Below are 13,949 nucleotides of genomic sequence, written 5' to 3' on the forward strand. Positions count from 1 at the left end.
AGGGAGATAAATTTGTAAAATCAGCTAAATATAGATTCTTACATTGGTACCAGTGGATTATCTGATTTATCCAATCAAGATAGTTAAATTATCAATTTTAAAGTCCGAGCCGACTCGGCGAGAACTTTAAAATTTATAATTTAACTATCGAGATTGGATAAATCCGATAGTTCACGAGTAACTATGTAAGAATTTGTTTCTCTAATGATTAAAACATTCATTTTCTTTTTTTGTCAACCGAATATCCCCTTCGAGTGCCTTTCACATTGCATGAAGTTGTCAATTTCATTAACACCTGTTATAGCATAGTTTGATTCATTCCTGTTATCTAAAAAGGTCATGACCCTTACAATCATCCAATGATCTTCTGAGATCACCGGCAACCACACGTTGATTAAATTTTTTTTATACAATGGGTTCTGAAAGGGATACATTTACATAGAATTAGAGAAAAGTTTTTATTTCCTTGAGTTGTTAAGTGAATATTCTTAATGATCAGAATTTGTGTTTGTCAAAATGCTATATAACCAGTGTAATTTTTCTGATAAAATGGTAGGTTCAATTTTTTTCAAATTTTCATATTTTTGTCAAAGAGTCAAAGTAAATACTTAGTCTAAATTTTAAGAAAATTAAACGAGCCAAATTAAAAGTGTTGGGTACCACCATTAAATGCAATTTGAGAGGCTTTTAAAGATCATGTAACTTATATTAGCATGATTCAAAATAAATTTCAATTGACCATGTACCAGTATTTTGAATTTGATGGTAAAGAAACAAAATTTGTGAACTTTAATTTTAATTTAATTAGGAAATTTAATTTTAATTTAGTTTAGTAAATTTATTTTAATAAAAATTTAATCTAATAATTTGATTTGAAAATTCAAATATTAAATTGATTTTTTAGGGGTAGTGTATTTGAACCATGAAAAAACAGTATGGGTTCTGATGAAATATTAAATAAACTGCACATCTTACCAATCTTAGGAAATCTGTTAAGGAATCCAAATATCAAGGTAATGTTAAAATATCACATGACCATGAAATATCATTTTAAAATTCGTTGAAAAATATAAATATTTCCCACACTATAACAATGCTTTCATGTTGATATGTAGAATTTCACACATATACAAACCATTCAAAAAGCAAAATACATACTTAATAAATAACTTTTTTTCCATAATTATAAATAGACACATAACATATTTCCACATTTGTAAATGGCACACAACTTTACACATGAAAAAATAATAGGCAAGTAGCATAAGGAAACCACGCACACATAACTATAGTCAAGTCATTTGGTTAACAACTGAACTGGGATGGGGTGCTTATTATGTACTAATATTGACGAGTAGCTGATATAGGCCAATATTTGTCAAGCTTAATGGTATATCTTAACAGTCAGAAATTTGGATAAAATACTTGATAGGGTTATCATGGTTATTGTTATCAAACTTTGCATGCAGAATACTGGTACATCAAATATCTGATTCAACAAACTTCTTAATATAACGTAGTGTTGTATACTGTGGATTTCTTATTAATCGTGGGTTACCAGTTTTAGTTGATTCTGTGATTGCATGTGGACTACGAATTTCAATGTTAAGGGGGCTCCTGAGTATAAATGATTTTTTTTTTCTAATATAAGATTTTGCTATATTGTTTCATAAATGAACTTTATCATATATATATACTTAAAAGAAAAATGAAATAAAAAAATGGGGTCACTGTTCATTTAAGCTAAAATCTGCATCTGGAAGAAGAAGCATACCTTTATGTTAATGTCCTTTTTCTTTTTTTCTGTTGAACTAATTGGAGAAAAAGAGGAAATATTGAAATAAATAAATAACCTTATATAAGAAATCGCTTAAATTTTACAATTATCTAGTTTATGTACAGCTTATTTGAAAACAATAATAAAAAGTATAGGTCACCGATGAGTTAAAAAAGATATTTCAAATTAGAGGCCAAAAAATGGCATTTTTGCACCAAAGGGAGATAATTTGGAGCTTTTCAATTTTTAAAGTCATCTGGGGCCAAACCAAATCATTTTGTGGGGTTGTTTTTTTGTACCATATCATAAAGTAACAACTAATAGTGTAAAAATTAAAATTTGTAATGAAAAAATAAAGGTTTAATTTTTTGCTAAAATTTTTGTACCCACGAGCCACCTTAAACAAGGTACAAAATTTCAATTGGCTTGTATGCAGACTTTGGGAAAACCACAAACTCAAATATCCATGAAAATACAATTTTTTCCTCAGACCACAAAACTAGAGGCTCTCAAGAGCCTGTGTCGCTCACCTTGGTCTATGTGCATATTAAACAAAGGACACAAATGGATTCATGACAAAATTGTATTTTGGTGATGGTGATGTGTTTGAAGTTCTTACTTTACTGAACGATTTTGCTTCTTACAATTATATCTATCATGAACTTTGCCCATTAGTAACAGAGAACTATATTTGGTAAAAATTTACATAAATTTACCAAATTAATGAAAATTGTTAAAAATTGACTATAAAGGGCAATAACTCCTTAAGGGGTCAATTGACCATTTAGGTCATGTTGACTTATTTGTAGATCTTTCTTTGCTGAACATTATTGCTGTTTACAGTTTATCGCTATCTATAATAGTATTCAAGATAACCAAAAACGGCAAATTTTCTTTAAAAATTACCAATTGGAGGGCAGCAACCCAACAACCAGTTGTCCAATTCATCTGAAAAATTCAGGGCAGATAGATATTGACTTGATTAACAATTTAACTTCTTGTCAGATTTGCTCTAGATGCTTTGGTTTCATAGTTATAAGCCAAAAACTGCATTTTACCCCTATGTTCTATTTTTAGCCGTGGCGGCCATCTTGGTTGAATGGCCAGGTCATCGGACACATTTTTCAAACTAGATACCCCAAAGATGATTGTGGCCTAGTAGTTTCAGTGGAGATTTTGTAAAAGATTACTTAGATTTATGAAAAATGGTTAAAGATTGACTATAAAGGGCAATAACTCCTAAAGGGGTCAACTGACCATTTTGGTCATGTTGACTTATTTGTAGATCTTACTTTGCTGAACATTATTGCTGTTTACAATTTATCTCTATCTATAATAATATTCAAGATAATAACCAAAAACAGCAAAATTTCCTCAAAATTACCAATTCAGGGGCAGCAACCCAACAACCGATTGACCGATTCATCTGAAAATTTCAGGGCAGATAGTTCTTGACCTGATAAACATTTTATCCCATGTCAGATTTCCTCAAAATGCTTTGGTTTTTGAGTTATAAGCCAAAAACTGCATTTTACCCCTATGTTCTATTTTTAGCGGTGGCGGCCATCTTGGTTAGTTGACCGGGTCACGCCACACATTTTTTAAACTAGATACCCCAAAGATGATTGTGGCCAAGTTTGGATTAATTTGGCCAAGTAGTTTCAGAGGAGAAGATTTTTGTAAAAGATTACTTTAATTTACGAAAAATGGTTAAAAATTGACTATAAAGGGCAATAACTCCTAAACGGGTCAACTGACCATTTTGGTCATGTTGACTTATTTGTAGATCTTACTTTGCTGAACATTGTTGCTGTTTACATTTTATCTCTAACTATAATAATATTCAAGATAATAACCAAAAACAGCAAAATTTCTTCAAAATTACCAATTCAGGGGCAGCAACCCAACAACGGATTGACGGATTCATCTGAAAATTTCAGGGCAGATAGATCTTGACCTGATAAACATTTTTACCCCATGTCAGATTTCCTCAAAATGCTTTGGTTTTTGAGTTATAAGCCAAAAACTGCATTTTACCCTTTGTTCTATTTTTAGCCATGGCGGCCATCTTGGTTGGTTGACACATTTTTTAAACTAGATACCCCAAAGATGATTGTGGCCAAGTTTGGATTAATTTGGCCCAGTAGTTTCAGAGGAGAAGATTTTTGTAAAAGATTACTTTAATTAATGAAAAATGGTTAAAAATTGACTATAAAGGGCAATAACTCCTAAACGGGTCAACTGACCATTTTGGTCATGTTGACTTATTTGTAGATCTTACTTTGCTGAACATTGTTGCTGTTTACAGTTTATCTCTAACTATAATAATATTCAAGATAATAACCAAAAACAGCAAAATTTCTTCAAAATTACCAATTCAGGGGCAGCAACCCAACAACCGATTGACCGATTCATCTGAAAATTTCAGGGCAGATAGTTCTTGACCTGATAAACATTTTATCCCCATGTCAGATTTCCTCTAAATGCTTTGGTTTTTTGAGTTATAAGCCAAAAACTGCATTTTACCCCTATGTTCTATTTTTAGCCATGGCGGCCATCTTGGTTGGTTGACCGGGTCACGCCACACATTTTTTAAACTAGATACCCCAATGATGATTGTGGCCAAGTTTGGTTTGATTTGGCCCAGTAGTTTCAGAGGAGAAGATTTTTGTAAAAGTTAACGACGACGGACGACGACGACGGACGACGACGGACGACGGACGCCAAGTGATGAGAAAAGCTCACTTGGCCCTTCGGGCCAGGTGAGCTAAAAAATGGTACCCCCAACAAATAAAGGAATCCACAGTATGTAATAAATGTATAAAACAAAATAGATAAAATTGTCTTTCTCATGATTGTAATGATTAAATACACACTTGATAAAATAAAAATCAGGCAGTGTTTGAAATCATGTGCATTCAAAACAGACAATAAATATTGAATGAACACAAAAAAGCAGCTCTACAAATATAAATTACATTCTCTCATATAACAACATGTAAGCCTCACTTGACAGAACATCATCTAAAGTACATGGAGTCACAGAGGAATCAGAACAGCAAAGCCAGCGTTCATTTTGTCTGGTTCCTTGTACAGTCTGAGGACTTCTACGGTAACAGATGAAATGTCCAGTAAACACATCTCCAAGATGTACAATAACAGAACTAAGTTTGTATGACATGGCTCCCTCGGGACTGTTGTGGTTGATGTCACTTGTACTGTTATACGATGGTTTACGAATATGTAGGCCACTCTGGGTTGTACAATCATAGTTCAAGGCTCTTAGTAAATTCACACCTGATGAAGCAGACTGGTTTTGGAAACTGAAGATAAATAAAGTTTGTGTTCTTAAATAATGAGAATAAGTTCAGTGGATAACAGACAATAACAAGAATATGTCCATAGTAAACGGATGCCCCACTTGCACGATCATCTTCTATTTTCAGTGTTCTGTGAAATTGGAGTTTAAACTTTAATTTGGCATTAAAATTACAAAGATCATACCACAAGGACAATATATACTAAGTTACATAGATTTACTGTAGGTAATTATACCACATCTTCTTACCTTTATACTAGTACTGCATGTGTGTTATTAGTAAAATGATATACAACATCAACTATACAACAGTGTCTGTTCCATCAGAATCTTGTACTTAAGATATTGCTTTAAATAAACATTTTGATGCCTTTTATCATGTTGATAGCTGTTTATGCTGCAAGGACTTTTCTAATTGTTGAAGGCTGTAGATGACTTACAGTTGTTAATTTCTGTGTCATTTGGTCTCTTGTGTAGAGTTGACAAATTGGCAATCACACCACATCTGTTTTCTTATAATAATATACTGTAAACCAACCTATTTTCGCGAGCAATTTATTTTCGCGACTTTCGCTAGTCAAAAAATAATGCGAATATAAATCGTCGCGAATAAAACTTCATCAAGTTAATCAGAAAATCGCGAAATTAAATAACTGCGAAGTGCTCAAGAAAGGGTAAAACGCGAAATAAAGTATCCGCGAAAATAAGTTGGTTTACAGTATGTTTATTTTGATTTTTTTTTTATTATATACACTTTTTAATTTATGTAATATTACCTGAAGACACAATCATCTCGACCTCCCACTAACCCCTGCTTCCTGTCTTTTGCAGCAGACTTTGAATACACAAAACCATCCATGTGTAACGTCTGAGGGAAAGTCACGCTGTCATAACGTTTCATCTGCATTCCATTGTCTAACCAGGAAGTTCTTTGTATGTGTATACATAAACACTTCGGTAGCTGGAAAGTTTTTTTATTAAATAAATCATTTATATGAATTAAAGTTAATCCACAGTGAAATTAGCTTGTTAAATATTTTTTTAAATACTGAAAATTGAGAAATGTTTCTAATATTGCAAAATTTCTGAATTTCTGAATTACTGTACTCAAAGATGAGTAAAGAGTAGTATGATCATAGTACTGTGGATTCATTATCATTCGTTGGATACTAATTTTTCCTGGATTTCGTGGAAATAGTTGAACAACGATATTAAATGTTCAACGAATGACAAATTTTCTCATGGCTTGTATGCAGACTTCGGCAAAACCATGAAATTAAATATCCATGAACATGTGAGTTTTCAGCAATCCACGAAAATAAATGAATTCAAAGTATATTTTTTCACTTTCTATCTGCAACACCAACCAATAAAATTTGTGACATCTGGATTCCCCAATTAACACTTGAAGAATGACAATGTCTCCTTTATATTTATCGATAGTCATGCAGCATGCCCTCAATGTTTTGAATGATTGATCTCAGGCCAAGTAAAATCAAAGATATGAACATTTGTTTTGGTGCCTTACCACAAAACACACTGTATCTAGGTGTAGGACTATAGAGTGTCTTTCTTGTTGATCATGTTGATAGTTTGATACTTTACAAATCAATCAGTTACATTAGTTAAAAGCATATATGCCCAGGGTTTGTATTTATATAACTTATATAATTAACATGTTCTCATTCCGAATTTTAATGTAATAGTTACCACTGGATATAAAGGTGGTACCTAACACTACAGGGAGATAACTCTGTTAAGTGAGCTAAACGTTTTAATTAAGTTGTGTTGTAAAAGGAACAGTAAGCTTCTCAATGATCAAAATTGGTGTTTGTCAAATTGCTATATAACCAGTTGATTTTTCTGACAAAACCGTTATTTTAATATTTTTGTTAAAGGGTCAACGTAAAAACGAAAGTTCAAAATCAATCATCAACTCAGTTTAGTTTAAAGCATATATCCACAGGGTTTGTATTTATATAACATTTATAATTAACATGTTCTTATTCTGAATATCAATGTAATAGTTGCCAGTATATTTAACAGTCATCTATCATTTCTGCTCTTTTCTAATCATACAATAATACCTTTCCTATTGTCAGCTTTTTCTTGAATGTGGTTTTAACAACTGGTTTTCTGTTTTTACTGCAACCTATACACTCAATATCATGGACTGTTTCCTCACTAATGTAACGCTGAAGCATTCTCTCCAATGTAAGTGCTCCCTGTTAATTAAAGAACAAACAAAAAATATTAAATTCTTTTTCATTGAAATGACCAGGACTAAGACTCTCAAAACAGTTGACCAATGGATAAAACTTTTCCAATGAATTAGTAAATATAGATTCTACCACTGCATCGAGTGTAATACGATATTTATCCACACGAGGCAGTTAAATTTTCAAATTTAAAACGCGAGGCTTGCCTAAGCGTTTTAAATATTTTAAATTTAACTGTCGAGAGTGGATAAATATCGTATTACAAGAGATTTGGTGGTGGAATCTGTTTCTCTAATGATTTTCTAACATTATGCAGGCAAACTTATTCCTTCTTTTCGAATGATCTGCAAAAAGATGTGTTCTTTCTATGTGACGTCATCAGGCATGGTCACCTTTTATTACGCCGTCACAATAAGAAATTCAGAGGAAAGCAAGAAAATTTGACATCATGATCAGATTTTAACCAATGAAGAACTGAGATCAAACCAACCACATGTTGATTAGTTTTTTTTATACAATGGGTGCAGAAAGGGATAAATTGACGAAGAATTAGAGAACATGTTTTATTCAATGGTCAATAAATATACAGTGGAGAAAAAATTCAAGCAACCTAGTCTAGTGGTTTTGCGTTAAACAAAATAAAAGACATAATATCATAATAAATTAACTTCGAAATTAATTTCCTCAGTAAGTATTTTTTGTAGCAATTTAGAAAAATGAAAAAGTGATAAATTTGTTTTATTGGTGGCTACCTAAACTTTAAAGCCTTCCTGTGGTGGGTTGTATTTTATTAGTTGTATACCTTACTTTGTTTGTTGGTATTTTTGCCCCCTTATAACAACCACAGCTATATCATGGAAACCAATTTTAATTAGTGTAGGAAGCTAGATTACCTGAACTTTAATTGTTAATAATACATGTAATATTATAATTGTGCTGTTCAAGATTTAAATGCTAGAGAGGGATTGTAATCATATCCCCCCTCCCCTAAACATCCCAAACTATAAAATTTTCATTTTTCTTATAATTTTCACAAAACTCTTGAGTATGCAACCACCTGCAATTCAGTAATTCAAAATTATCTTATCCCCCCTTTTCCTGCACTTATATTTAAAACAGCCATTTTCTTTTTTTCAGGAAACAGTAACTAATTTCCTACCATAGATATAGATGGCAGGTTCAATGATAAACTATCAAATGCATCATATTTTATAGGGTTCCTAAATCCACACTTTTGACATTCCATCTGACTAGCCAGTAATCCTCTAAAGGGTTGTTCCATTTCTCTGTGAGGTAGAACAGGTAGTAGGCCTTTTGTTCTGGACAAAGCATGTTTCTCAGACTGGTATTCAACATCAGAATTCTACAGGGAAAAAAATATGACTATCATGACCATAATTTTAGTACATTCAACTTTAAAAATACTTAAATAACCATGTTCACTTGTTCTTGATAAATATCACTGAATACTAGTATGTTTATTAATTTTCTACTTCTAGTACTGTAGACAGGGGGTTATTTTTGACGGTGCAAATTTTCGCGGACAAAATAAAATTGCCACAATAAATTCCCCCAATTTAAAAGTACACTTGCAAAGGTATTGATAAAAGTTTCAGATCCGCCAAATTATCAACCCCCTATACGGTATCATTGATCTAAATCAAATAATTCTTTCAATTCTTAAAATCTTGCATTTCATATCCTTGTTTTCTTTGATGTCAAGGTCACAATTGAAATCTATTGTTCTTACCATAGAGTTATATTTTATCGTATTTTTGCCCTTCTCTCTCAAATTTTGACATTGATCACTGAGTGTTACTTTCATTACTTTCTGAATTATACAATTTCCAATGAGTAACATGAACGGTGAAACAAATGGAGCAGAAATTGATCAACATTCAGAAATAAATAAGTTCATTCCAAGTTTCATATGCAGTCATTACTCATTAAATTATTTTAAAATGTGAATTTAATTAATCTGCTTTTGGTCATAGTGTTGTCTTTCTACATTTGTTTTCAACTATTAATTTTTTATTGCCAATTTTTTCATTATTTTTACCAGTCGAGATAAAAAAAAAAATGTCTGATCTGACTTAGGTTCATCTATGATCATGATTTGCAGAAGACTAAGTAAGACAAACCTCTAATGTATCAGTGTCAAAAAGGGAGACAACTCTGGGATATCTAGCAGTATCTTCATCAAGGGTCTGTGTCAATACATGGAACAGTTCATGGGAATCCTATAATTTAAAATGAAAAGGTACATGAACATGATGAAAAAACATGAAAAGTTTTGTTTTCATGTAAACAGAACATAAAATATCAATTCACAGTCAGATAATATGCAGTATCATGAGTCAGAGAGAACAAGGATAAATTACTAACTTATTGCAATTTGCATGCATTTAATTTTATGGCATTTATTACTGCGTTTTCTGAAGAAAGGACAAAAACGCAACATTTATTATTGTGATGTCAGGAAAATCTGAATACATATATTATATGGCACATGCCATGCAAACTTTGTAACACATGGCATTTCTCTGCACCTAAGGTTTAGGCATATAGGCCTTTCACCTTCTGAAATGTAAAGCTTACTAAACTTATACATTGTTATAAGCGTCCCAATGTTCACATTCTGTTACTTTTCATATTTTATATAAATAAATAAATAAGAACGACAGAACTAATTAAGGAAGTTTACCTGTTCATCATGAGAGATAACCCATCTTCTATATCTCAGTGCATCCAGTACTTTAACAGGACTGTACATGTCATTGTGGGTCTCATTCAATGCTGAAAATAAACAATATCAAATAATTTGTATGAACATGTTACATGTGGTATAATCCAAATGTTTTGATAAATGATGGAAATACTGAAAAATGTTTACAGGGATTGAAGACTCGTATATTCATCATATTGGTGGCTTTTGGCTGTTTTCTGCTCTTTGATGAGATAACAATGTCTCTTTGACACATTCCCAATTTCCATTCTAAATTTTGTTCTTCATGTTCTTGTCAGTTCTGTATAATAGCCTTTTAAAATAGGGCTATTTGTTTATTATTAATCATGGTCGCAAAGTTTTTTAAAGTTGTGTCTAAAAATAGGACTAGTTAGACCAAGACAATTATATATTACTGGTAGGTTCACCCAAAATGGAAAGTTTTTTCCTCAGATCACAGCAAAAATAGATTTTTAATCATGGATTTTTTTTTTATTTCTAGAAAAAGTGTTGGTTTGGAACCATAAGTATGGTAGAAGGACTAGATACACAACCATTTCATTTTTTGCCTTAGTTACTATACCTGACAATGTTTTTTGCACAGCGACAGCTAAGGAATCACTACTTTGGTTTTCATGTCTGACAATGAAATCCGAGAGCCATGTTATAACACTGTTACATGATGCCCAGGACTGGAGAATAACATTGAGGAAACAAGTATTGCCTAAATTCTGTAAGCCAGCACATACATCTGGAATAAAAACTGGAAAATAACATTGAGGAAACAAGTATTGCCTAAATTCTGTAAGCCAGCACATACATCTGGAATAAAGACTGGAGAATAACATTGAGGAAACAGGTACATGTGTTGCCTAGATTCTGTGAGCCAGCGCACACATCTGGAATAAAAACTGGATAATAACATTGAGGAAACAAGTATTGCCTAAATTTTGTAACCCAGCACATACATCTGGAATAAAGACTGGAGAATAACATTGAGGGAACAAGTATTGCCTAAATTCTGTAAGCCAGCACATACATCTGGAATAAAGACTGGAGAATAACATTGAGGAAACATGTATTGCCTAGCTAGATTCTGTAAGCCAGCACATACATCTGGAATAAAGACGGGATAATAACATTGAGGAAACAGGTACATGTGTTGCCTAAATTCTGTAAGCCAGCGCACACATCTGGAATAAAAACTGGAAAATAACATTGAGGAAACAGGTATTGCCTAGCTAAATTCTGTAAGCCAGCACATACATCTGGAATAAAGACTGGAGAATAACATTAAGGAAACCAGTCAGGGGACTTACTGAAATAAGTGATTTTTTAGGGGTAGGACCTTTATCAGGACTCTGGGATCAGGTGTTTTTAAGCTCAAGATTTCAGGATTGACCCTTTTGGGATTCAGGAATTCTTTTTTTTCGGATTTCGGGATTTACCTTGTTCAGGATTTTTGTGTTTTCCAGCCCGGGATTTCGGAATCAGGACCCTCTTGCCTCCTATCCCCTCTTATCTATTCTATTCTATTCTAAACTCCTGTCTGGGTACCAGAGACGTGTGTTAAAGGGTGATATTTTAAGCACCCCGAGTGAGAATCGAACTCCGGACCTTCAGCACTGTAGCCATCGGTCTTAACCACTAGACCACGAACTCACATTTATAGTACCGACACAGATAGTTACTCGCCTAACTTTTTAAATAACACGATAAATAATTTCCAACCACACGTTTACCTTTAGATTTTGATCGCTTAGACTGTGAAGGACCCCAAAACACATAAACACCAGTTGAAATCACAGTAGCTAGTCCACTAAATAGTAAAACGTTTTTACTAAAAAGGTCAAACATGACGACTGGAAAAACTTTCAACATAAACAGTTTCTGCAAGGGCCGACAGTGATGACACATCGTAAGATTGTACTATATGAAAACTAGTAATGATATAACTATTAACCACTTGAAGTTCTATATAACAACGCACCACAATGAACAACAAAATACAGTAAATATGGGCGGCTCTACAACTAGGTAAATAAAAAACCACACTAAAATTAAGCTAATCCAAGATAATACATAAGTATTATTCTAGTCAACTCGACACATTGTTTATATTGATTGTATATTATGGCGTGTATAAAAATTGTTTATAAGTCGGGCATATGTACACAATTGAAGTTAATTGGATGTTATTGTAGCAATAAAGCAATGTACACGGGCCTTGTTATCCCATTCTTCCTTCCAAATGTTTAATTTCTTCATCTATCAGTAAAATAATTAAAAAAAACCTACATATTTTTACCTTTCTTCCCCACAAATGTTTAAACTTTCTGTATAGATTTAAAATAACAAACTTGTTAATCGTTCAACTAATAAAAGCTGTTATATAATTAATCATGTTAATTGAACAGAAAACTAATCATAACATCAGGATAAACCTTATTACCATTAACTTTATAAGTATTCTAACTGCTTAATAACTTGCATGTGTTGATTTTTTTAACGCCATGATGTAATGAGTAAACAAATCCAACCTTAAAAAAATTTTGACCGAAAATAAATAAAATTGTAAGATACCTTAAAAATTTAGAATTATTTTAAAGATATGATATAAAATATTATGGGGTGCCGAATTGACTATAAATAGTTGCCGATTTGAACAGAAGCCGATTTAACAAGGAGACGATTTGCCATTTTCTATAGGTGCCGATCGCGATTTGCCTTGACAAGTTGTACCCCATCGAGTTTCAATGGAAAGACAAATTGAAAAGTAATAAAATTAAAAAAAAAAAAACAACCCAACAAGAAACAAAAAAAACCCAACTTCCTTTCCTCAATTCTCGCAATAAAAAAAGTTAGCAGGGAATCAATTAATTAGGAGTTAGTGTCCGATTTTTGAAAAAAAACAAACTTAATTCTAAGGGTAAAAATTCTGTAACACAGGAATGACAAATCCTAAATATTCAAAAAGGGAGCTTTCTTCCGACAATTAAAATAATGTGTTAAAGTTATCGCAGTAAGAGTACCTTCAGCCTTGATTTAAAAGAATTTGAGTTGACGTGCGAAATGTCAGTGACGACTGATGAGTTGACACAGGTGGGAAGGCGTCCAGAAAAAGGTCCTGCCCCCCCCCCCCCCTCCACGTAATAATTACAAACCAATTATATAAAATGTATAAGGTTATATACCATTGATATCAAAAGCCATGGCCGTATACCATATGTGTTGCTAAAGTTTTGTGATCTAATAAGGCTGTTTGGTTGTATTTTCTTTGATTTGTTTGTGAGATTAACATTCACCATTTGCTTTACCCAATTCTGAACGGGTTATTTTTTTAACAAACTGTCCAGGGTTGTCGTCAGTTGCGAACAAAACGCAAATTTTCAATAAATTTCGTCCTGTGAATTTTGAATAGACAATGCATGGGAAATAGTGCAGACACGCATATTAGAAGTATCTTTTCAATCAATACCAAGCCATAAAATTGACTAATGAAGTTATGAGACACTTTTAAAACTTTTACACTAAATCCTTATAAAAATCTGTATTTACAATAAAGTTACAAACACGTTAAATGTTAAGTAAAAAAAAATAATGAATACAAATAAAAATAAAATAATATTACTCTATCTATAACCTGAGACTACTATAACAGTTATAGTAGTCTCAGCTATAGTAGTCTCAGCTATAACAGATAATAAATTGCAATCCATTAAATAAAAATACTTCAGTATAAAGTTATAACTTAAAATAAAAGCAAAAATCATGTTTTATCATTAGTCGAAAGTGAAAGTTTTCGACGTAAAAAGAATTTATTCAGACTCTTACACAAATATTGCTGTATTCCTTCGCAGTTCATGATACAGACATATAATGTATTATATCTCTCTGATGATATTAACA

At 32.3% G+C, this 13,949-nt stretch overlaps 1 protein-coding gene across 1 annotated transcript; it reads right to left on the minus strand.

Moving 5' to 3' along the window:
* Positions 1-4,571: 4,571 nt before the first annotated feature.
* On the minus strand, positions 4,572-11,972 carry LOC134681257 (ubiquitin carboxyl-terminal hydrolase 30-like). The gene is made up of 8 exons (XM_063540799.1): positions 11,783-11,972; positions 10,624-10,791; positions 10,020-10,111; positions 9,457-9,555; positions 8,475-8,678; positions 7,184-7,321; positions 5,873-6,057; positions 4,572-5,100 (listed from the first exon to the last, which is right to left on the minus strand). The coding sequence occupies exons 1-8, from the start codon at positions 11,955-11,957 to the stop codon at positions 4,752-4,754; spliced, it is 1,410 nt and encodes a 469-aa protein (XP_063396869.1). The 5' UTR covers positions 11,958-11,972; the 3' UTR covers positions 4,572-4,751.
* Between the last annotated feature and the right edge of the window lie 1,977 nt (positions 11,973-13,949).

The sequence above is a fragment of the Mytilus trossulus genome, chromosome 8 (assembly GCF_036588685.1).
Source record: "Mytilus trossulus isolate FHL-02 chromosome 8, PNRI_Mtr1.1.1.hap1, whole genome shotgun sequence".
Taxonomy (NCBI): Eukaryota; Metazoa; Mollusca; class Bivalvia; order Mytilida; family Mytilidae; genus Mytilus; species Mytilus trossulus.

Excerpts from the sequence above, each read along its gene's own strand:
- LOC134681257 (XM_063540799.1), bottom strand. The coding sequence starts at position 11,957 with ATGTGTCATCACTGTCGGCCCTTGCAGAAACTGTTTATGTTGAAAGTT. Across the intron at positions 10,792-11,782 it reads TAAGCGATCAAAATCTAAAG|ATGTATGTGCTGGCTTACAG; the intron begins GTAAACGTGTGG and ends TTTTTATTCCAG. Across the intron at positions 7,322-8,474 it reads ACCTGCCATCTATATCTATG|GGAGCACTTACATTGGAGAG; the intron begins GTAGGAAATTAG and ends TTTAATTAACAG.